At 35.6% G+C, this 24,549-nt stretch overlaps 1 protein-coding gene across 1 annotated transcript in view; it reads right to left on the bottom strand.

Moving 5' to 3' along the window:
• The window catches only part of ANO3 (anoctamin 3), an 84,425-nt gene that overhangs the window by 33,077 nt on the left and 26,799 nt on the right, over positions 1-24,549 (bottom strand). The window contains exons 6-12 of the mRNA XM_053944984.1: positions 14,485-14,637; positions 12,699-12,799; positions 9,064-9,108; positions 5,407-5,538; positions 4,001-4,107; positions 2,526-2,581; positions 50-171 (exon numbers count right to left, since the gene is read on the bottom strand). Of these exons, the coding sequence (XP_053800959.1) occupies positions 50-171; positions 2,526-2,581; positions 4,001-4,107; positions 5,407-5,538; positions 9,064-9,108; positions 12,699-12,799; positions 14,485-14,637 (716 nt within the window). The remainder of the gene's footprint in view (positions 1-49; positions 172-2,525; positions 2,582-4,000; positions 4,108-5,406; positions 5,539-9,063; positions 9,109-12,698; positions 12,800-14,484; positions 14,638-24,549) is intronic.

The raw sequence follows: 24,549 nt of genomic DNA, 5'->3' as shown, positions 1-24,549 counted from the left end.
ACTGTTGCCAGGCTTTTTGTACCAGAAGAAATCTTCAAAGTACTAATACCTGATTAAATCAAGAGGTTGGTATTTGTACCACATTCCCCATCGTGCCCAGCGCTCATACAAGAGGTGTCTGTGATTCTGTGCTCCATGTGTTTTGATGGGATGCCTGCTTTTGTGGCTTCCCTGAAAAAAAACACAAAGAAACGTAAGTACATTACAGGCACTATGGAAAATGAAGAAGTTTTTTTACGTATTTTTTATTATAATTTTAATAGAAATGTTCTTTATATTTAATAAATAGGTCTCTTATTCTGGGCACATCTGGAACATGTCATCAGGAGCTAATGTAAGCCTGACATAAGAGGCAGGGCTACATACACTTCTGAAATGGCCAGTTTCTCTAATAATTAATGACTGAAACATATTAATACAGGCCTTTAAATAAGTAGTCAGCTCTGTTTTTATTTCACTAATAGATGCCTACTTGTATGCTTTTGCCTATTTAAATTTTTCAAGACATGCTTGTGGTATATTTTTATTTCTTCTATAGAATTTTAGAAATTTCTAGTATGTCAGTTCTCTTCTTCTAGACATTTTCTATCACTTTCTTTCACTACTGTTGAAGGTATAGAAAAATATATTCTTTCTGTGGTACATACTTTCTAAGATGAAGGAAACAGAAATGGCATTATTCTGAAGCTACATAGGACTTTCGAGGCATTAAAAGCAAAACAGAATCAGTCTGATCCAAAAGGAGTCCTTCCAGGCCATGTCTCACATTTACAGACCACCCGAGAGGCTAAAAGAATAGCCTCATGCTTGGCAGTCAAAAGGTATCACACACATTTGCTAGAATAATCTTGAGCAGAATCTCTTGCATTTGTAATTTTGCTCCAATTCTGAAGCAGGACACATCCTTTAGTTGAACTTTTTCCCCAAAAAACTTCCATCACTCAGCTGCGGTAAAGGAAATATTTCATCAATTGACTGCAAGTGAGCCATGTAATTTCTTGTGAAGAGAGCAGAGCTCTTCAGTGCCTATCTCAGTTAGTGATCAGACAGATTCTTGACCCTGGCAGATGCAGCTAACTAAGCCATTTAGATTTTTATCAGGTATTTGAAATCTTGAGCATTCCTCAAAGTTCAAAGAACACCATCAACTTGTTGCAATCTGCTGATACTCTGACTTAAGAATGAGTTAAAACCAAAGCTAAGCATTGCAAAGAGTCCAAGTCTACTCCTTTCTCCTGACAATCAGCAAAGCAGCATACCAAAGGTGTCAACAGTGAGCGTGACCTTTGCAGCATCTAGGAACACCTAGGAAGACAACATCAACTTATTCTCACAGCAGGCTGGATAAATGACTGCAAAGCATTACCCAGTATTACATGTTTTAATATCTTTCTCCTGCTTCTTTCTGCACTGTTATCCATAAAAGAGTTGAAGTCTCAGCATTCCCACTGGGATTGAATTTTCACTCTTATTTGTTCGTGTGGGAAAGAAAAAAAAAAAAATTGAGTGTTCCACCACTAGTCCTTAGCATCAGCCAAGGAGCAGTTAAGGTAATAGTGGCTTAAAACTATGATTTCACTAATTTTAACTGAGATGTGGAAACAGTAGCTTATGCCATAACAAAGGAACATATAAAATGGATATGACAGCATGGCTTTGATGCCAGAGAAAGCTTCACAGGCTTCTATGGTAGTACAGCCAGCTTTTCCCTGAAGTCAGTAATGCACAGCTGAAGCATTAACAATGATGTTACATTATTTATCTAAAATATGCCTTCTCTGCATTCCTAGTAATTAATTATTAAAACTAAAGTACTTAATAATTTAAAAATTACTCTCAGCCATTTGTAAAGCCTTTGAAACACAAAACCAAGTCACAATATTCAGCTGAAACACCCGGAGTTCAGAGCTGCAATTACCATGTTCCTGAGAGCATTTCAAAGCCTGAAGATGTGTGGCTTGCTTCTTCTTTTCAACATTAAAAGACTTTCTGAAAACCCTCTTAAGTCAAACACAGGTTTTTAGTTCATTTTGTGGGTTTGCAGTCTTTAGTAGACTTTTAAACTACCGGAAAAAGTATTGTCAAGTAGAAATTATCCAGAACTATTCTGAAAATACTAAACAGGAAATAATTTAAGCAGTCTCGCCAACTGTGATCAAGTGGCCAAGCTATTAGAAAAACAAATGCTTTTTTAAGTGACAAGCAAAAATAATTTATTACAACTGACTGGAACAATTTGGAACAACTGATACTCTCCTTAAGAGCCCAAAAGGCAATGTCCAGTTCATAAAGATCAGAAAATAATTATAATATCCTAGTCCAACCAGAGAACATTCCAGGATGCTATTATAATATCCAAATATGGAAAATTTTAAAAGCCAATAATAAAGCTATAAATAAAAGAAGCATCAACAAATTACAACACGAAATTAAAAGTTCGCAAGACAGAATTAAAGTAAGATCCCAAACCACTAGTGGAAGGTTTAATCTAAATATGAAACTTAAAATCAAATTAACCAGGTTACCTCATGTGGTGGAAATGCTGCTTCATATGTTCCATTATTTAGTAACCTATTAATACCTAAAAAAACCAAAAAACCATTATATCTGTTATAAATTTTTCATATACATTTTTCAAGTCATGTGAATTTTCAAGTTACACTTGGAGAATGTAGCTTTGTGTTAAATGATAAGAATGCTGCTAAAGATGACAACCAATAACCCCACCAACTATTCTAGCAGGTACTGCTGATGCTTTAAGATTTCTGGCTCTGTCTAACTAGAGAGCAACTTGCCAAAGCACCAAAGCCCAAAAACTTCCTCTCAGGGTGGAGCGCTTGTACCACATTGACTGTGAGAAGATAGTTACATTCACACTGTATTCTTCAGAGCATATAATTCAGATTTTATGAGTGTCATCTGATATACACAGAGTGTTAAGGATAGACAATCCTTGAGGCAGTGAAATCCCTGCAGGGTTAAAAGCTATTAGGTAGCAATTTAGCTACCAGCTAAAACCTGGTATTTTTAAATATAAGCCAGCTGACAATTTCCTATCAGAGCAGTGCTCTGTGCCAGACTGTCTACTGCATTTTGGATCAGTTCCTAGTTTCTTCCTAAAACCAGATTTGTTGTACTAGCACAGCACATTATAAAAATTGGAAAAATAAACAACCATTGATAGGTACAACAAAAAGATTCAATAGTCTTTAAGAGCAAATCTGTAGCCAAAGGTTTCCCCAAGAAACAGGTAGGTATGGTGGAATACAGATTTGTCTCTTCAAATATACATATTATACTAAACTAATCTTATAATGAAATTTCCCATCACCAGCTGCAAAGGTGTTAGATATGAACACTTATTCTTCCTGGTTTTCTTCCTACTGCTTTTGTTCAGAAACTCAAGGAACAATTTTCTGTAACTGGAATCATCCAAGCCTCTGCATATTTAATCCTTAATTTAACTCCTGCAGAAAAAATAGAAAATCATGCACACATCCCCTGGTCACTGAAAATGAAAATGGGTAGTTAGACCTTCTAAAAACTAACGCTGTGTTATGACTGTTGATATAAACTGAATTTAGTCCTAGATCAGCTGTCTTTGAGCTACACAGACACCTCAAATAAATCAAGTGTAGTACACATTGATTCTACTGGACTGAAACTGATGGATAGCAGCTGAAATACTAGGATCAGTCCTTGAAAACACTGTCAGCTTTCTAAGGTATATGTAACTCTTACTGTAGCTCTCAATAATTTAAAGTTATTATAATCTCTCCATTTTATTTTAGTGAATAAGTAATTAAGTGAAAAATATTGCAAATTTTCATGGAGATTTTAGGTAGGAAATGATGGGACATTGTTTCCACTCTGTTACTGAGTGAATGAAAAGATATCAAGAACAGGAAAAAAATTAGTTTATTCAAATGATATTTTTCCAGGCAATTAAAGATGAAAAATTTTATAGTTCTAGGTTAGGTAAAAAATACAGCATTCTCACCCATTTTGGATTTTCCATCTTCATACTTAGTTCTCTGTAGCATATGATGCACAATTCTACTTCTTGTGGAATTGCTGAAGAAGCTGTCTTTGTTGTTTATCGTAAAGCTATTAAAATAATTAATATCTTAATATTCAAAACATAGGTGTTCAAGTGTTTTCTTTTTACAATTATTTATTGGATGTTTACATTCCTAAGACATAAGGTTATACACCCTTACAGCAGGTCCAATAAAGTTATCTTTATCACAGATTAAACGAAAAATATCCTATCTAGTTAATTTCTGTTCTGGATATAATTAATTCAATAAAGATCTTCAGCAACAGTGGTGGCCTTAAATTCAAATTACTTATGAGTTGACAGTTGTTTGTGCAGTGGAACCACCAAAATTACTATTAAAAAAAAAATATACATATCCATGTACTGGAGACTTGGGAAGCAGCTCCACAACCATTTTCCCTTAGAGGATCCCAGAATGGAGCCAAGTAAAGCAACCGTGGCCAGATGGCTCCATTCTGGACATGAGAAATCTGATATGCAGGAGCTTCTTCCTGCTCAGTTGTGCCAAAAGTGATGCTACTACAACTATTTACATCAGCTGAGATGATTGAGAAAAAAACACCAAAACCGGGGGATTGATCCAGTACAATATGGTAAATTACTGGGGAAAAAAAAAAAATTGAGACTATAATGCAATGACTCTGTTTTTCTGGGGTAAAGTCAGTTCACCACCATTTAGGTTCTTTACTGAGTGGAAAAAATCCTGTTTATCCTAATTCATATTTCTACTTTAAATTAACCTTTCTTTCCTAAAACAGTTATCACAAAATAACTTTAAAATTAAGAAACAGAATTTTAAAACCTAACTTTATAGGTACTGAAAAAAATGTATGTCACATTTTAAATACAGCATCATCAACATGCTGATTTGAACACATATAGTTTTGTTGTATATATATTTGTGTTTTCAGAGGCAGATTTAAAAAGATTTTTAAAAGATTTGCAGATCTTTTAAATGCAGATCTGATAAGAGAAAAAAAAAATCATTACTCGTCTTAGCTTGCTTCCGGTGTTCCAAATTTCAACAGGTTTTGCCTATGTAAAGTAAGTAATAAGCACAGAAAACTTGAGCAAGTATTTGCATTCTGTAATGTAAGGGAACAAAAAACTTCTAAACTAAAATGGCAACAGTCATCTTTCTGTCAAATTTCAGATTATGTTACTGAGTGACCATCAAATAGCAAGTAACAAAGAGTGGATTTTCACTTTAAGAGAATAAAATCAAATCTGATACTTGGTATTGCCAGTGGCCATCTGTTAGCAGCTACCTCTCTGGCACTTGCTTACAAGTGAGAAACAGAAGACCCTTGGGGTCTGTGGCACTGCCTCTCCACCCCAGCACTCACTGGTGGATGCGAGCTCGGCTGAAGGGGGCTGTGTAGCAATCTGTTTCCTCCAGATCAGGCAAGGCCTCCTTATCCAGCTTCATGGGATTTCTTGGCAACCAGCTCTTCAGCTCTCTAATATTCCTCTGCAAGCTGAGACGAGAAGAAGTCAGATTTACACGCTCTCAACTCCTTATCATTTCTATCACCAGCACTGCATATTTATTGACATTGTACTAGAAATGAAATTAATCGAAAGCAGGACTGGCTATGGAAAAAGTCCTAATCATTTCTCCCATACAAAAATCTTTTAAAAAGTAGATAAATATTGTGTTAAAGAAGACAGCTCTTGTTTAAAATTCATGCCTGCCTCTTTTAACATGAAAAGCAGGATTGGAATAAATCAATACTTGTGTCCACATTACATTTTCAGTTTCTCTTCTGTGACAAGATGTAGTGCCTTTAGCGCTAGATAGCAGAGAATACTGCAACTGAGAAATGTATAAAAATTATCCAAGAGAGAAATTTGTCTTATGTTATTTTACTGTTGAAGAAGAAAATGAATTTTCATGGAGCTTGCCTTTAAATACAAATTTTTGCCTAAATCATAGGACTAAGTATTAGCATTTTTACTCAAGAGTGGCTTTCTAGGTTAAAAGCAGCAGTTTAAACAGATTCCTGACTTAATCCGTTCAATGTAGCCTATTTAGTGACAGTAAAAGCAGACAGAACTGGTCTGGGGAAGTCAGGCAATGAAATAAAAAATGTCCCAGTGGAATGGCACTGCAAAGTTTGGGATGCTGCTTCAAGTAAGGTTTTATTGAAACCACTCCAGCTGGTGCTATTGGAACACTATGCACCTTGGACCAAGGGAGAGCACTCTGAAATGCATGTGCATTGCATTCTTAGCTATACAATTTAATATTTTATGAAGATACTTTTAATTTCAGCTTTGCTCGACTCCTATTCTCAGTTGTACCATTCTGATTTATTTGGTTGGTTAATCTTTTTTTTGCAGAACAAGTTCACCCAGAAATCCTTGCAGATTATGTTTACTCAACAGACTGCAATGCAAAGGAACACAGTATATAGATGATCTTAGCATTATCTGACCAAACTCGTGGAATGAGGTACCAGAATTAAGCAGCTCCACCAGTCATGTTAGGTAGCTTTGACAACAATCATCACCCAGCAGTTTGCTTGGTGTTTGTGTCTCCCAAGACTGGCCAGAAGTGTCAGCTATATGCCACCAAGTTAGCTGGGCACAGTGTGTTTCCATGTACTGTAATGGGAAACACGTTAGGCTTGACAGATTCAGCATATAAACACAATCATCACTAAAAAAAAGAAGAAAATTATCATACCTTTGTTTAATGGAATGATATCGACAATTTCACTTCAGTGTGCAGACTGAAGTCCCAAAGATTTTAAAAGTCCTTTTGCAAAGCAAACTTACTGTGGGTCAGGTGCTAAATAAAGTCACCTTTGGTTCTCTATCTTTAGAAGTATTAAGTGATTTTAACATTTCAGTTAATTCATTGCAGACTGAAGCTGCATACTAAGACAACTATATTTTAATTTTCTTTTCCTTGATGACATCCTTTACCAGCACGAAATCAGCAGGTCCAAATGTGGCAATTACAAGACAGTTTTACTAGGTTATTCAGTCTTCATTCGGAGAGTTCAGATGTTTTTTGATACCTACCCTACTTACATGTATATTTCTCTTCTTTGAGAAGAGGAAGGCTTTCTAAATATTGCTCATAATGAATACAATAGATTTGTTGCTATAGAGTGATTCTATGGATAGAAATCAAACTTCATAGAATTAAATACAATGCTAAGGGCTTTTTAAAGGTGTATAAATAAATAGAGAGATACCACATAGATACCACATAAAAGAAACTGAGTATTACATTTTTCTTGTACTTTCATTAATGCACCTAATAATCTTTTGCAGACCTTTTAAAGAACGTTTATAGATACATATATATCTATCATATAACCATGTCAGCAAAGTTAGAGAAATGTACATGCCACACCAGGTCTAATATACTAGTGTTACTTTGTATTCTTAAATCATAGAAACTTTATAACCTTAATATTTTGATATACAAGAATTTTAATATAGTTCTTCATTGTAGCTGATATAAACTCAACTTAGAAATTTTAACAAGAGATTAAATAAATTACAGAGAAGCAGTTAAGTTTGAAAAGTTTGAAGATGCAAGGTAACAATGACACTTGTAGAAGTTAAAGTATGAATGTGATGTGTATGTCAGCAATTTTAGAGTTAGCTTTGCATTTTAAATATAGCTTCTCTATTTCTTTTGTCCCTTTATGCACTGAATTATGAAAAGTGCCAGAAAATATAGGCATAAAAATATTCATACTCGAATTCTCACAAAGTAAATCACAGGTAAAAGCATTTCTCTCAAATACAAAATCAATCTGGCATGTAAATTACTTATTACTTGATTCACAGGTACTGTGCAACTTAAGTTGCATCTTTCAGACATCTGTCCTTCTAAATAAGGAAAACAAAATTTATGTAATATGCAGGACCCACCAGACGGATTACAGATGAAATGAGACAATTTTGAAGTAAAGCTTGTTGATTCTGTCTTTTATTGCAAACACATCACTTAGACTTTTCATAATGCATGCTAAAATGGAGCAAGCATGTGAACTCGGAAGAGGACAAAATGCAGTTGTAAATCTATGCTATAAATTGGTTTATTTCAACATATTATGTCAGCTTATATGTTTAAATTTTTCTCACTTCGACATTCTGTTGTTGTTGTTAGCTGATCATCCTGGAAACTGTTATCATGAGACTCCCTAAATTGTTCCAGAGAAATGAGAGCTCTTTACCATCGAAAGTAACAATAGGAGAACCTAAATCAAAAGGGATCTCGTGTCAAGGAAACCTGTGATAAGGAACTCTTTAAGGAGATTTCCCTCATCTGGAATATTTTCATGTATCTTTTCTGCTGGGGATTAGGATTTACAAGACCTAATTATGTCTGACTAAAGTTATGGGGAGTAAATACAGCTCAGTGTCCCCCATTCTCACTCCCTAGCACTCCCAGGCTCCTTTTCCCTGCCCCTATGGCCTCTTGTACCCTTCTTCTGGCTGACAAAAACACTAACAGCAGCAGCAGCTAGATACAAGTGAGATTTGCAAGTTACTCTCTCAGCCAGCAAACAAAAATTCAAAGCAGCCTTCCCTTCAGCATGTGGCATGAATTTGTTCCTGATCACAGGAACACGCAGGAGAAAAAGTATGTTTGCGTATCTAAGGAAGCAGCTGACTGCCAGAATCTGAGACACACACTCAAAAGTATCCTTCATGCTAAAGTAGTATGCCTTGGTGGCAGCAGATATAAGGGCAGAGCTAGATCTGGTATTAAATCCTTGCTGCGAAGATAAGGTTTCTTTTTTGTTTGTTTCCCTGGCATAAACATTTTTACATTTCTAAAATGAGAACTGGCAAAGCTTTAAAGTACTGCACCTTGTTGCAGATGAATATTTTAGCACTTTGAGCTGACATATTTTGAGTTTTCATGAAAATAATCTAATTTTCCAAGTTTCACGGATAAATTTACAACTGTGAATGGGTTTTCTTTAGCAGGGTGACTATCTGACAAAATTAGAAGCTACACATCACCCACCAACCTGCCCATGGTTTTGCTCCTCCAGTCAGTGTAATAACATTTTTTCCTGAAAGAACAGCAAAAATCAGCTGAGATTAATCAAGTAGGAGACAGTTGAAAAGGACATATACTTTACAAAAGAATGCTAGACATCTTAAAACATGCATTTTCATAGACAAAAACATGAAAAAACACTTTAAAAAGGCAACTGAAATAGAATAAGTCATTACAATAACATAGTTTCACATTTTTCAAGTTTGTTCTAAAATTACATTTTAGATTTGTAGCTACTGACAATAATGATTACTGATCAGTAAGTCACTTCACAGTTCTTTTCTCTCCACCCTTTACTGGTTATAGACACTTCAAGAAACAAGACCAGAAATTCCCAGTAAAGTCTTCTGAGAACAGTTATTTTGAAACCAAATGGAGATGTATCTCATGGTTATATTATCCACCTCTAGTTTCAGGCTTTCAGGCTTTTTTTCTGGCCTCCTCCTATAATTTCACGTCACAATTCAACCACACAAAAACCTTGATATTGCAGATTCCTCAGGAGTTAGTAAGATCTGCAACTGCACACCTGGGCAGCATTTGAGATTTATTAAAGTACATTACTTACACTGAAGATCCACTGAAATTAATACATTAAAAGGAGGGTGGAAGACTCCTTGCCTGGAAAATACAAGGCTACTGGAAAATTTTCTATCTACCAATCAGTCTTAGTTCTAGAAACATATAGTAGTTGTATTTCTACCGACAGACCATATACTTAACAAAAGTTAAAAAATTGTAATTCAGTCATGACCTAGCTTTGATGCTTACTCAAATCCTGTTTGAAACCAGGTACATATGCTTCCAAATAAAGTAGCATTGCAAAGTCAGCCATATATACAAGACAATAATGATTACCACACACTCCCTATTGAAATTTTAGAAAAATTTCATTCTGCAATTGAAACACTGAGATTCCATCTATATTACATATATGATACATATTATATATCTGCCAACACATTTTGGTATAATGCCATGCTAAAACAGATCTGGGGTTGTGGGTCAATCTCAAAAGTATTTTTACTTTTCAGAAACAGAGAGAAGTAACCTGTGTGATAATAATTCTGTTGGTTTTGTTTAGATTCCTGGATTGAGCAAAACAAAACTAAAAAGTCTTAACTGAATTCTTCATATGTTATTCGTATATGATATTGACATATGGCATATTTTAGTGACCATAACTAAAAGTCAGAATTTTGCAAGACTGTGCAAGAGCAAACAGGTATACTGCATTAAAATACTGCAGGGAAGGTTATCTGTCATCATTAACTTTGTATGAGAACCAGTCAGAAACCACTGATGAAACAGATAAAGAAATAATTTACTTGTTAGAATTACAGAACATCTCAAGAAGGGATGCACAAAGATCATCAAGTCCAACTCTCTTTTCCTCTTAGGCCTACTTAAATCTACCTAAGGATGACCTAAAACTTTTTGGGAGGAAGATACTCTAGTTCACTGAGTAATCACTAATTGTGGGAGCATTGTAGCATTTGAGGTTCCTTTGTCCATTGAATGATTACCTCAGGAAAACAATATACACCATCCAGATAGGAAACGTTTCATTAAGAAAAACAAGTTCAACACTTCAAACACAAATGCTCTTAACAGAATATGTAATTAAACTATAAAATGTGTGGTCACAGGATGTTGTTATAGGAGTGTAGATTTATATTTTTGCACCCATGGAAAATCTATCCAGGCAAATATGAACAAGGATGAAGACTTGAACTCTGTCCCAGCAAGTTTCTAAAGCACAGCCTTCGATAAATAGAGAAGGTATCATGAAAAACTGCTCATCTCATGTAGGGGACACTTCAGAAAGGCTGCTGGCAATGCAGGGCAGACCATTCTTCAATTCTGCTATATCGACCTTATGCTTGTACCAGAATTGTGTTGTACCAGAATTGTGTTGAGTCTTCTGTTTTAAACGGTACAAGATACATATAATTTGAAAATATGTAAAATTTGAAGATATGTATAATTTGAAAAAAATACCAATAATTTAAAAGGTACAATACAAGATATATACTGAAATAGTCACACAAGTTCTAGACTGCAATTTCATTTAAATTCCTATTAAAGTCTTTTTAAAGATAACAGAAATGTTGACCAATTTACTATTTCTCACAGTTCTGTTGTGGAGGTAGGGGTGGAAAAATGGCTTCCGAAATACATGTATTTCATTATACAGCAAAACTACCAAAAAGGTGAAACTGCAAAAATTACTATTTCATCTACTTTTGGTTTACTGAAATTAATTGGATAAAAAGAAGCCAAAGCACTTTGGGGAAACACTAAGAGAATATATTTACGTGGCATTTAATAATATAACAAAAAACAAACAAACAAACAAACAAACAAAAAACTTAGAATGCCTTCCAAATAAAGTAGGATTGCAAAAGCCAGCCTCTTTTGTCCAGAGAGGACTATAGATCTATGAACTAACTAAAATTATGAAGAATTCAAACCATTGCTAAAACACAATTTTGTGAATTAATGTATCAAAAGGAGGAAAAATAATTTTTAATTGCAATTTTGATTATTTACGTGTGTATAGCCATACAAACACACTCCTATATTAATACACTGGCAAGCATTTTTTGAACTATATAAACTCAAATAGCACTATAACAACATTTTTCAACATACAGAAGATGTTTAAAAAACACATTTATGTTTAAAAAAACATTTTTTTGCAGAAAGGCCTTTGAAGGCTTAATGGGATGATGTGAAAACTCACTACAGAACTGGGTAGGTGGAGCAAGATTTGAGCAATGATGATTCACAATCACTGTTTCTCTCTGACCAATGCAAGAGAGCCACGGTGCCATTGCAGAAAAGACTGAGCACCTGGCAGTTTGAGTGGGAAAGGAGTGCTGCAAGGGCATTTTCCATGGGTCACACAGCTCTGGCACCTAGCTACCACTTTAACTCGTGGGGAGGTTTACAGCACACTATATGCTCTTCTCTCTCTAAGAACATTATTAATCAATTTGAAAAGGCACATTTTCTCCTCTAAAGACTTAGGTATCGTTGCAGAAAATATTAACCTGTCCCACAAATTAATAACAATTATTAATTTGTTATTACGATAGAACTTGTTTTGCATTCAGATAAGGAACTCAGTTCAGGCCATTATTCTGCCTAAAGAAAGCTACTGGACCTCAGTTTACTCAAATTATGACACTGTGTGTTATATTGGAGACCTGGAAGACACTTTCTGTCATTTCACCTGCCTTGCAGTAAGACTCCAGAAAAACCCTAAAATCATGGAGGATACTCAAGCTCAGATGGAGACTATCTGAAACTCTGCCAAAAACATCCAAAACAATGTGTGAACTACTGTTTTCTAAAAGACATATGCTCAACTTGATTTAGAAGGCAAGTTTAGAAACAAGCAACACAGAGTACTGTGTAAAAATGAGGAAGAACAGGACTTATTATTTGTTTCTCCTCTCTCCCCATCACATCACTAACATAAATATGAGCAAGCCTGGCTACAGAGCAGTAAAGACTGCATTTTTAGACTTGAGTAAGTGATGAACTTTCAATATTAAGCACTAGATCATAGATTTCTTAAAATAGTTTCCACAATACCTGAAAGGCATCCTGATGTTCATTCTTTCTGCATATTTGCACAATGTCTCCCACGGACAGTGAACTTTAACGAACATGATATCACTGTTGGTAACAGCTGGCTGTAAAGAGCAGTAACATGCAAATACATATTAATAATTTAAACCTACAGCAACCACCCTTCTAGAAGCATTCTTCAGGATCAAATTCTGATTTTAGGCCTCAATTGGGCATGCAGCTCTGAAAATACATGCTCTTCTAGAGATAGGAAAACCAGTAACCTTTTTCCTTTACAAACCGTAGTACGTGTAGACAAGTGGGACAAAAAGAATCTGCAGGGAAAGCTCTGTGGTCATGAATATAAGTAAAGACTTTACACAGCACCTTTTTACATGGAATAAATCTAACATGGAATTAATTTTAAATCTCAAAAAAAATCACCTTAGATAAACAGACTGAGGACCAGTCTGTGAGTCTCCCATTAAAGGAGAAGCATGGTCAGCTGCTAGAGACATGAGAACAGATGAGAGAAGGCTCCAGGTTGCCAAAATGGTAACTCAAGGGAAAGGTTCGGTAATTGAGTTAGCTGCTGGGAATTTTTAAATGTGTATGAATTGTGATGGTTTTTTGTTCAAATTACAATGTGTACTCTACACAAATGTTTTTCATCACTCATTTATTTATCCATAAAACAAGAGTTTCAGCATTACAGATTTCTATATTCACCTTCTCTTCTGAACACTTCAGTTCCCCAACCTCTTCCCAGATGTATTTGCTTGAGATTTTATAATTAGATATTTTGATATTTGAGTTGAGTCTGATTAAAGCATCCAAAAACCTGACTTTGCAAGGTTTAGTAAGTAAAGGTAAAAGAAAATTTAGTTAAATTATTAATAACACTTAAAATGTTTACAATTTTACCTACCTGTTCCATAAATCATTATCACAGCTCCATACTACCTCAAATATTCTATGTTCTTGAAAGATGCGGATAAAATAAAATACTTGTGGAAAAAAATATTTCAGATCTTACAAAACCATTTGTTTCTGAATGTCAGTAATTCTGAACTGACAAAAGCTAAGATTTTACTATTGATTTAAATCGGAACAAAACCAGATATTTTTGCTACCATACTGCAACAGTTCTTAAAAGCCTTAAAACCAAATTTTAGTCAGCTTAGTTATTTATGAACATTCAACATGCTATATATCTTGCAAGCTCATTGCTTAAACCCAGAACACGTCTTACAATTCTACTGAGATGAAAAATCAAGACGAAAGACACATGAACAATAGGAGCTTACATCAGAATAGACTAAATATATATCTGTTCTGCAGGTCATTCGTGAGACAGCAAAAATCCAAGGCAATGTTTCCCTGGCTCAATTTTCTTTCATTTTTTATTAATTCTACTATTACTAGCCACAGATTAACCAGAATAGTGACAACCTTAACCCCTTGAGAAACAGTGAGACATTTAACATCAGGCATTCTGCTGAAAGACATAGAGGTTATACATTAAAGCAACAACACGGGTTACTGAAGCTGCTTCTGTTCTGCAAGCATAAGAAGCTGGAACTTTTCCCTCTGTACTGCACTACACTTCTGTGTACAAGCATGTATCCCCAAATCATTTTAAACACACACTATCAAACTGTTTTTCTTATCAGTTTAATACAGTTAAGCAGACGATGGGAACAGCCTGACTGGAAAGGCCTGTAATTTTGTCTGGAATCTTTAATCAGTTCAGTAAAGTAGGATAGTATTATAAAGGGGTTTTTTATGCCACACAAGCTACAGGACTCACCTCCCGTTCTAACATCAGCCCTTCTGCTCTCAAATTCTTCTCAAACGTGCTTCTTTTTTCTACCTGTGGGCTTGATTTCTTGTAGACCAAAATGTAGTCAATGCGCTTTTTGCCATCTTTGAAGAAGAGTCCTGACGATGCCATGGTGTCACTCTAGCGAACATAAAAGAAAAATACTCTAAATATGGCATCTATAAAGATGAAGAGCCCCACTGTGAATTGTATATAACATAGCACTTCCTAAACCATGGGAATAGCCACATATCTAAAGGATGATGAATATGCAACAAATTGAGAAGATCAAAAAAGTGATGCTCATCAGTTGCTCAGGATTTCAAATTAATTAGAACAAAACAAAATAAAATAGCTTTGCAGAGCCCATATTCCAGTTATTTCAGCTGTGCAAAAACTTTCAAATTCTTGAGTGGTATGTATTATGAACTTTTGTTTATCCCTACTTTCAACTGAGAATTAAAAAGAAAAAATAAAGAAGTCAATTAAAGCAATTTTCTCAGCTTTGTACCTGTGCAAATTTTGTAAAACAGATATACCTGTATTTTCTCCAAGACAGAAAGAAATCTAAAAAATTAAAAAAGAAGTGCTACTGATCGGAATGTTTGCATGGATAGTCTAGTTGAAGTGCTTTTTCAATGTCATGTTAGCAATGCTTCAATCTTGACTAGTTTCTTCCCACCATGCTTGCAAACACAAGGAATTACCTGACCTTGATATGGAAAACCCTGCTTTACATGCTCCTGCTGCTAAGGAGTTATTTTTGCATTCTGTGCTTTGCATGATTCAGAACAGAGACCAAACCAACTGGTGACAGACTACAGAACCATATCATCATTAGGTTAGGTTGGACCTCCAAGATCACTGAGTCCAACCAAACTCCACCTTGTGACAACTAAATCACAGAACTAAGTGCCACATTCAGTCATGTCTTGAACACTTCCACAGATGGTGACTCTACCACCTCCCAGGACAGTCTCTTCCATTGCTTAACCATCCTTGCAGTGAAAAAATTGTTCCTGATGTCCAATCTGAGTGTCTCCTGGCTCAATCTGAGGCCACTTCCTCTCGTCCTGTTGACTGGTAGAAGAGGCTGATCCCCATCTTGCCACAGTCTCGTTTCAGGTAGCTTTAGAGAGAAGGGCTCTTCTGAGGCTCCTCTTCTGACTGAACAACTCCATTACCTGCAGCCACTCCTCATAAGACTTAATCTCTCTAGACCCCTCACCAGCTCCACTGCCCTTCTCTGGACACACTCCAGCACCTCAATGTCTCTCTTGCAATGGGAGACCCAGAACGGGATGTAATACTCAATGTGTGCCCTCACCCGTGCAGAGCACAGAGGGACAATCACAGGCCTGCTCTATTTCTATCAGAGGCCAGGTGCCATCGGCCCTCTTGGTCAACTGGGCACACATATTCAGTCAGCTGCTGATCGGCACCCCCAGGTCCTGCAAACTTTGAAATCTGAAAAGGTAAACTGAGAAACTATCATCATCTTCTAGAGAATGCAGCACTCATTTAAACATGAACCATCCAGAAGAATGTTAGTTTCAAGAAGTATACATTACATCCATCATAAATAGGTCCAAATGTTTATGAATGCTGCATCTTCTGAACAATGATTGTGTGCCGGTCTTAGAAATTAATCCTATTTGGATTATTTAGGTATGAAATTTACAATACTCAGAGTTATACCCAATAGGGACACTGTGCATAAATAGAACACTGTATCAGTGCATGATATCAGTATTATAAATAGTGGATACCAGCTCACTTGTTTCCATGTGAAATGTTTTTCTTACGCCCACATCTCTCACTGCCAGCTTTCTACACATGTAGTGCTTCTGAGAACTGCTCAGTCTGCAAAAGCTAAAGCATTCTACCAAGATTCTTTCTCTTTCTTTGCTTTTTTAACACCCAAAAAAAAAAAAAAAAACCAACAACAGTCTGTCTCAGACCATCTACCATTACAAAGGAATGCATCATCTTAGACCTGGGAACATTTTTAAGAACATTAAGCTTCAATGTAGAATTGTAGACTTCTAAGATCATTGAGTCCAACCATTAACCCAGCACTGCCAAACCCACCACTACACCATGTCCCCAAGGGTCACATTACACACCTTTTAAATATCTCCAGGGATGGTGATTCCACTTCCCTGCGCAGTCTGTTCCAATGCTTGACCACCCTTTCACTGAAGAAACTTGCCCTAACAGCCGATCTAAACACATCCTGATTTAACTTGAAAATGTTTTATCTTGTCCTGTCAGTCGTTACTGGAAGAGGCTGACCCCCACGTGGCTAAACCTCCTTTCAGGCAGCTGTACAGAGCAGTAACACCCCACCTGAGCTTCCTTTTCTCCAAACTAATAACTCCAGCTTCATCAGCTGCTCCATATAAGACTTATGCCTGGATCCCTCTTAGAACACACTTCTGCACCTCAATATTTTTCTTCATATTCAGATAAATAATATCTGAAATCCAAATTAAAGCAGTAGAGAGTGTCAACCAAGACTGTTAGTGCATAGAATATACGGTCTGTCACCCCTTCTAAGAATTCTGAATAGGAATGGCAGTAAAACCAGTATTTTTTATTCTTTTTTATAATGTTACAGATTTAATGAGCTAAATCTATAAGACCCAGAGATTTGAAGGTGGGGTAGTAGACTGAAGATTCAAAAGTGTAAGTCTGAATACGCAAGTTTTTAAAACACAAACTTTTTCAGGTTCAAGACATAAGCAGTGAATCTGCTCTTCAACTATAAAGAATTCCTGCACAAGTATTTTACAAAACCAAACCAGGGCTGCTTTTATGGTTCATGAAGCAGGCACAGTAAGATAGAAAAAGCCTGGCCAAAACTCCCCTAAAGGAGAGATCTGGAACTTCTCTAAAACATTTTCTACTCATGCAATTTCTGTACAGCATGCTGCAAATTACACCCACCTTTTGTAATACACTTCTACTGCCTTTCTTTGGATTATTATTTCTAGTCTTTCTTTCCTCATTTCTGAAACATCCGATTTTCTTCAGTCTTAGAAAAACATGCTTTGTTTCTCAGATTAATGACAGTGTCCAGATATGACCTCATATTCATTAACATCAAACAGAATTATTTGGGGTCAATGTTAAAGACATAATGAGCAATGAAGACAGTAGAAAGAAATCTTCTGTCCCTGTTTATCCCAGACCACTTTCAGAGAACAACCCCCAAAGGTTAAGAAGTGCAATAGTGAAGCCACTTACCACATTCACACACGGAACCTGGCCTATAGTACACTGATTTCTTTACTGATTCACTTTAATTCTACTGGCACCATTAGTTCCACTTTTGTGCTATTCACCCGCAATGTTGACCACCTATATTAGCAGTAATATAGTAATTACTTAAGTAATTAAGTACCAGTAAAAGAATTTATATGGTTGATTTGTATGGATGATTTAGTTGGGTTCTTTCAGTTGATCTGAAGGAGCTCCCTAACATGAAAGGGCAACAGGGAGCAGTAATTTCAATTAAACATGTAAGTCGGGATATATTATCTTGCACAAGGAATCAGCTGTTAGTACAGTGGGCATTCAAACACAGATCATTTATTATTTATCTGCTAGTTTAGACCAATACATTAATCCATTCTTTCACCTTTTTCAACAGAGAAAAGGATCAGAAAAGGAGAAAAGCATCAGAAGAAATACTTAGTGCAAAGACCTTACTCTCCTCTATTCTGTTTAAGATTTCCTGTTTCACCTGAAAAATGAGTATAAAAGGACTGAGCAATATTCTCTTAGCCTCTCTATCACCGTACTCCTTCAGATTTTCTGAAACAGTATCCATTTGTTAAGCTTTCTTACATTTACATTCACATGAAACTCGTTTGTTTTGAAAAACTCCTTTTAGACTACTGCAATATAGTTCAGATAGTAAACTCAACAATTTAACTTAACCTTGTTCTTTCAAAGTCTTGAAATAGAAGAACTTTAACTGTGAGGCTGTGAGGTACCACTTCACTCAAGCTTGTTCATTATGCAGAACCATAATACACTGGCTTGCATCAGAGTTAACTATTACCTGAGGCTTTGATATCATAGATCTGCTGCAGTCTCTCAGTTTTATTGTGCCTCAACAGTTTTGGTTGCTTCATAGTTTGTGGTTAGTATAACAAATGACATGACATGCTGCTTTGAAGTCTCAAAGTGTAAAATTCAAAATACTGCCACTATCATTCAACTGAGGTTTACACAAGGCAAAACACATTGATCAATTTATCCTAGAAAAAGGAATTTTAGCTCAGTCAAAAAAAAGGTGGAATCACAACGCAAATACTTAGCAAAGCTATAAAATAAAAAGCTTGTATTTTAAATCAAATGTATAAAAAGAACTTCCTTGGATTTAGCCAACATGGAGGGATCTTTCAATAAACTATTTTCCAGATTCTAATTAATTAGCAATGACCTTCTCACAAAGCAGGAACATCTGGTTTACCGGATCTTTCTCTCCTCAGTTAATTTAAGTACCACAATTCATAGTAATTGTAACTTTTTCAACTTCATTTACATCTCACTACTGTTCTGATCTGTAAATTAAACTTTTATCATTTTTTCATACACAAAAACAAATATTTCTAACGTGTTGATACCATTCTCAAAACAGGAGCAAGTTTTAGATTCACACAAGATCAAATTACATGGCATTTGCTGTATCCTAACTTAGTAGTATGTTTTCTTTGTTTTCCACCTTATACTGGTAATGAATAATACACTCTACCTAGGTGAATTTAGAGGCTAATGAGAACCACACACAGGTACATATATCTTGTAACCACTTATTTCACCTTCAGTCCACCACTGACAACTCTTCCCAAAACTAACATAACAGCAAGGCCTGAAGCCTGACAAAATCTCTACAGGTGTTTACATTTTAATGGATTTAAAAAAAAATCCTCATTCACTTGTTCAAATATTTGCAGCTTAAAGCGTGCAACAGCTAAATACAAGTACATTCAGACCACAATGAAAGGTTCTAATTTGTTTATACTTTAAAGGTACTGCCTAGGAGAGAGCATGTAACTAAGAAATGTAATTAATTACTCCCCTCTACCACCTGCTCAGGGTTCAGCCAGTGTCAGCTCAGATTTCTACGTATTCAGTAACTTTCTATACCATCATCCAGCAGCCGCCAGATCCATATAATCTTTAAAAACCCAGAAGACCTCTGATAAGGATGTCCACAGCTCATTTCTGGGAAAACTGCCTGCTATTCTTTGTTTTGAATTCAGGACAAATTTGTTTTTTTGCAAAAAAACACCATAAAATGATATTTTACATCTTCAGATGGTATCTTGGAGCCCAAAAAGGATGGTATAGTTTGTCATATATATATACATACATATACTTATGTGTATTTGTGTGTCTATGTATTTATGTACACATATATACATATACACTCTCAAACACACAGATATGTATACATGCATAAACGCTATCACTTTCCACATTTGTAAGGAAAATCAGCTAGGAACAGAGGAGTAAGAAGAGCAGAAAGACTTAAAAGGCAAAACCACACTGGTTACCTGAGGTGTGTCAAGGAAAACCAGTTTTCTGTACCTCTTCATCCTTTTAAGAGAACTTTCAGAGATAATAATGGATTAATTCAGGGCTATTAAATTGTGAAGTAAGCAAAAGTAGCCATGGAAACAATCTGAAGAACTAGAGCTGGAATTTTGACAGAGGTCAAGTGTGATCTGTTAACTTCTTCAGCATGGCAACTATATGAAATTGAAAAATCTACATGAACAGCTTTCCTTTTCTATCTCTGAGAAGAATGGTTCTCTCTAATAAAAGAAAACTTTCTTCCAATATAATTTATTGTTCTTCATAAGATGCTAATAGGTTGAAAGATTACTGGCTGATTGATGAAAACCACCTCATTTATTTAGATTACTAGTTCTCCCTAATACTGTTACCATGAACTTGGCATTGACATCATTTATGTGGTTAGTGTCCACAATTGGAGCTTATGGTTCAACTTATACCTGAAGTATTTTCTGAAAATAAATACATCTCTGGTACTAACTACAGTGGATTTATTCCCATGAACAAAAGTAGGATATCTAAATAATGCTTGCTTTGTTTCAGGATATTTAAAGATCAAAGCTGGGACTTCAGTAAGTTTATAGACTTCTTAAGTTATATGGAATTAGCTGTGAACTGTTTTTAAATAGTACTAGTCCCATTTTTTACATTCTAAAATCATACTCTGATTAAGAATAATCTAAGGCGTCCTTTATGTGAAATTTTCTAAGCACACATCTAAGTTAGACTTCATCATTTTGTGTTTGTAGGAATGGATAAACCATAAAAATATTTACTAGAATCACCCTTTCAAATACTTAATTTCAAAAATAGATTGATGATTTTAAGTGTATATTGGTTTAGCGTTCTTCTTGTGCAAATAACCTAGGAAAGAAAATTGGGGACATATTTGCATATGCAAAGACATCCAAACTATCTTGGGCATCAAAGACAACATGTCAGGCTGCCATAATTACCCACACTATCACATTTCTGTGAGACTACACTGCCGTGCAGAACAAAGCTTTTTTCTGTGGAGACAAAGACTTCCAGAAATATCTGACCTTCCAAATCAAAATGCAGTTTAACCTTTTAGGAGTAAACTAAAGGATTAGCAATTATTTTAGCTTCTTCACAGAGGATATATTTTCCATTTATATTCTACTCAGACTTATAGAGCAAGCATGAAAAATGCATTTGTATATATTATGAAAAGCATATTTGGCTTCAGGAAAGGAGTGGGTTAGGTGATATGCAAAATTTTCAAAGGAAGTCTGTTCAATATTACCATATGAAGGAGCAGCAATGGAGGATGTTTGGAGATAGGAAGAGGCTTTTTAATATTTAACCTCTTCTATTGGCTCTTGAGGTCTAATAGAGAGGTCTTACGAAGCATACTAACATGACCGTTGAAAGTTTTTCTTTACATGGTTCTTTTCAAACATTTCTATCTTTAGGTTAAAATTACTTGCTACTTACCCTGCATTTCCTGAAATATTTTCTGAGCTTTTTTTGGCTTTTTTTTTTTTAAACAAAATCTCACAGGAGATGAGAGCCAAGCACTAAAAGCACAAGCATGAAGTCAAGTTCTGGTGCATTTTACCACAACCTTCCATTCTGGGATAATGATTTTATCTCTTATCATTGCTTTTAGGCTTTATTCACTTCTGTGTTTTTGGACTACCAGAAAAAGGCAGTAAATTAGGGATAGGTAGTATTTCTTCATAGTTCCTGAATCCACTGTGATAATAATGCAAACATTGTTCTAAAAATCCTTTCTTTACCTTCCCAGAAAAATGCCCTACTTAGATAAAAAAATTTACAGGATCAAAGAGAGTAACAGTGATGTAGTGAATGGAAGGAAATCGAAGAGCAATTTTTCAAATATTCCTATCTTGCTACTATACATGCAATAGCAATAGGTAAAGAATTACCTGCTACTGATTTTGCCACTTCTCTGGGAAAACGTTGCCTTCCACTCAAGTGAAAAAGTCTGTTTAAGCCTGCTTCCCTTTCCCAAGGAAACTAGAACATTTCAAGGATCACCCTTCCACTCAGGGACCTTCTCATTTTTTACATTTCTCTTGCAAAGCAGATACTACTCATTTTTGCTCAACAGACACTTGTTGGCCTCATTCTTCCTTGTGAGACCCCTTGGCAGAACTACATACATCAAGTCATACTTTCTGTGCAATTTCAAGCGCAGCTGGTGATGGGAAGTTGGCAGAGATGGATAATGATAACAGCTTTTTCATGGGTCTGAGCGACTCACAATTTTTCAGTATGAAATCTGTGGATTCTGAAATGATACCAACCCACACTATAGGAAACTATCACTTATAAATCATAATCATGGAAACAAGAAAAGTAGATGAATACATTGGCATCTGGTTGCTATAAAAAAATTATCTGACTTTTCAAAGCTTTAAAATGTAGCAGCAAGACTCAGATCTATGGAGGTATCATGCATGTAATCTGAAAAACGAAACAATTCCTAAAAAGAAAAGTGTATTGGCTTTCATCATGTCAGCAAGACATGTTCACTACTGCTGAAGTATTCCAGCAGCTTATTGCTGAGAAAGATAATGGCACCAAGAAGTAATTGCAAACAAATTTTTAGCAATTTTCCCCGAGTCTCTCAAGTATACAACAACCCTTCCAAAACAGGCAAAAATTGGAAACATTAAAGAGAAGAGAAGAAGAATATGCTTTTATCCTTGTACTCCTGGTCAAAGCAGTGTTTCTTATTCTCATTATCTGGTCAGACTAAGGAGACTTTTTATTGTTACAGATCAGTTTACACTTCAAATATGTGAGACTACTTACCAGCTGTAATGCAGTTTTCAGCAGCCTCAGAAAGAATTAGAAGTCTTCTTCTGCTAGTTTTAGATCAATCTTGGGAAGAAATTTCCCTAAGGTTTTTTAAACTAATTGCCACAAAGACTTCTACAATAATCCAAAGGCAAAACAGTAGTGTTCCTTTCTAACATAAGGCTAATCTAAATTCCCCTTCCCTTTTTCCTTTGGAAGCAGGCAAAGACAAAGGGAAGGAGAGTCCTGCTTGGTTGCTTTAGGAACTGGTTTTGGCTGGGATAGGGTTCATTTTCTTCACAGCAACTTGCACAGGGCTGTGTTTTGAATTTTGGATTTAACCCACCTGGGGTTAAACCAAGACACCTCATTTGCAAAAACAGTCCTTTTAAATGAAGAAGGAAGTTTCCAGAGTAGTTGCTGTGAGAAAAGGAATTGTCAAAGTTAAAAGCCAGATGCACCTTAAGAAGACTGTTTTTAAACTCTGAAGCAATTTGTTCAGTAGGTCTGTACATACAAAGACTGAGACAAAGGTGTATTTTTGTTTAAACTTAATACAAATATAAAACTCCTCTTTAAACTTTTGAAAGAAAGTCAGCTTACTGGCTGACTATGAACTTCATAACCATCCTGAATGCAGGGCTTCAAAAAAATACAACTAGTGGTTATTTTATAATTCACGTGGAAATACAAAAAAAATTATTTTGCTTTAGTGTAGTGAAATCCCTGTTACTAGACAGACAGTATAGCATCTGTTACTAGATTGTTTTGGCAGCAGCCTTGCCTGTTATTAAAACTATTTAGTGCTCAGTAGCATGATCTAAATTCTACAGACATCACATTGGTTTTCTGCCTTTTCGCCCACAACTAACATAAAAGGCTTTGTCTACTTAATCAACAAAATCAAACAAGAACATCCATTATTATCTGCCTTTGTTCAGCTAGTCTTTCAGAAACAGACAAAAAAATCTTTGAATACAAGAAGTTCTCGTTGCAACAGTTTAGATTAATATGTAACCCAAGAAAGGTTATATATATGATATATATATCTCATATATGTCATTCCTGAAGTTTCATTTTCATGTCACAGATTTCCAATCTGTAAATACAATTTCCTGTAAGCCTATTTAAAAAATATTAGATAGCTACTACTATAATTTTGTTTTCTAAAAGCTTCCTATGAAATGAAGCCTCAGAGGTCACACCTACCTGTGTTCCAGAATACTGCAGTAACGATGAGGAGTGTGACGGGCATTAGAGCTGTTATAAGACTCATGAAGTAGCATTCAATGCCAAAATCACAAAGTGCCACAGGTACAATCCATGAAAAAACTCTACAGTGGTCTCCCGAAGAGAACAGCATATGTGCTGTGAGTACAGCACAGAAGCTTACAGTAATTCAAGCACTACTAGACTTGTAATACAGGATTACTGATGCTTACAGTAAAAAAAAAAACAAACTGTGCTGCAGGTTTCGCTGTTTCCAGTGTGTGAAGAAGAAAATTATTCAGAACTTCTTGAGGTTAAGTCATATGTATGCAAGCAGTTATGCTCAATGGAAAGGAGAATTAAGGGTCTCCTAGTTGAAAGTATGACTAAAAAAGGATACATTTTTTGAACAGAAAATACATCATAATTCTTTGACATTATAGTGGATTAAATGCTAGAGAA

The sequence above is a fragment of the Vidua chalybeata genome, chromosome 6, assembly GCF_026979565.1.
Source record: "Vidua chalybeata isolate OUT-0048 chromosome 6, bVidCha1 merged haplotype, whole genome shotgun sequence".
Classification (NCBI taxonomy): domain Eukaryota; kingdom Metazoa; phylum Chordata; class Aves; order Passeriformes; family Viduidae; genus Vidua; species Vidua chalybeata.
Note: the sequence above shows the minus strand (reverse complement) of the source record. Positions and strands in the feature narration are given on the sequence as shown.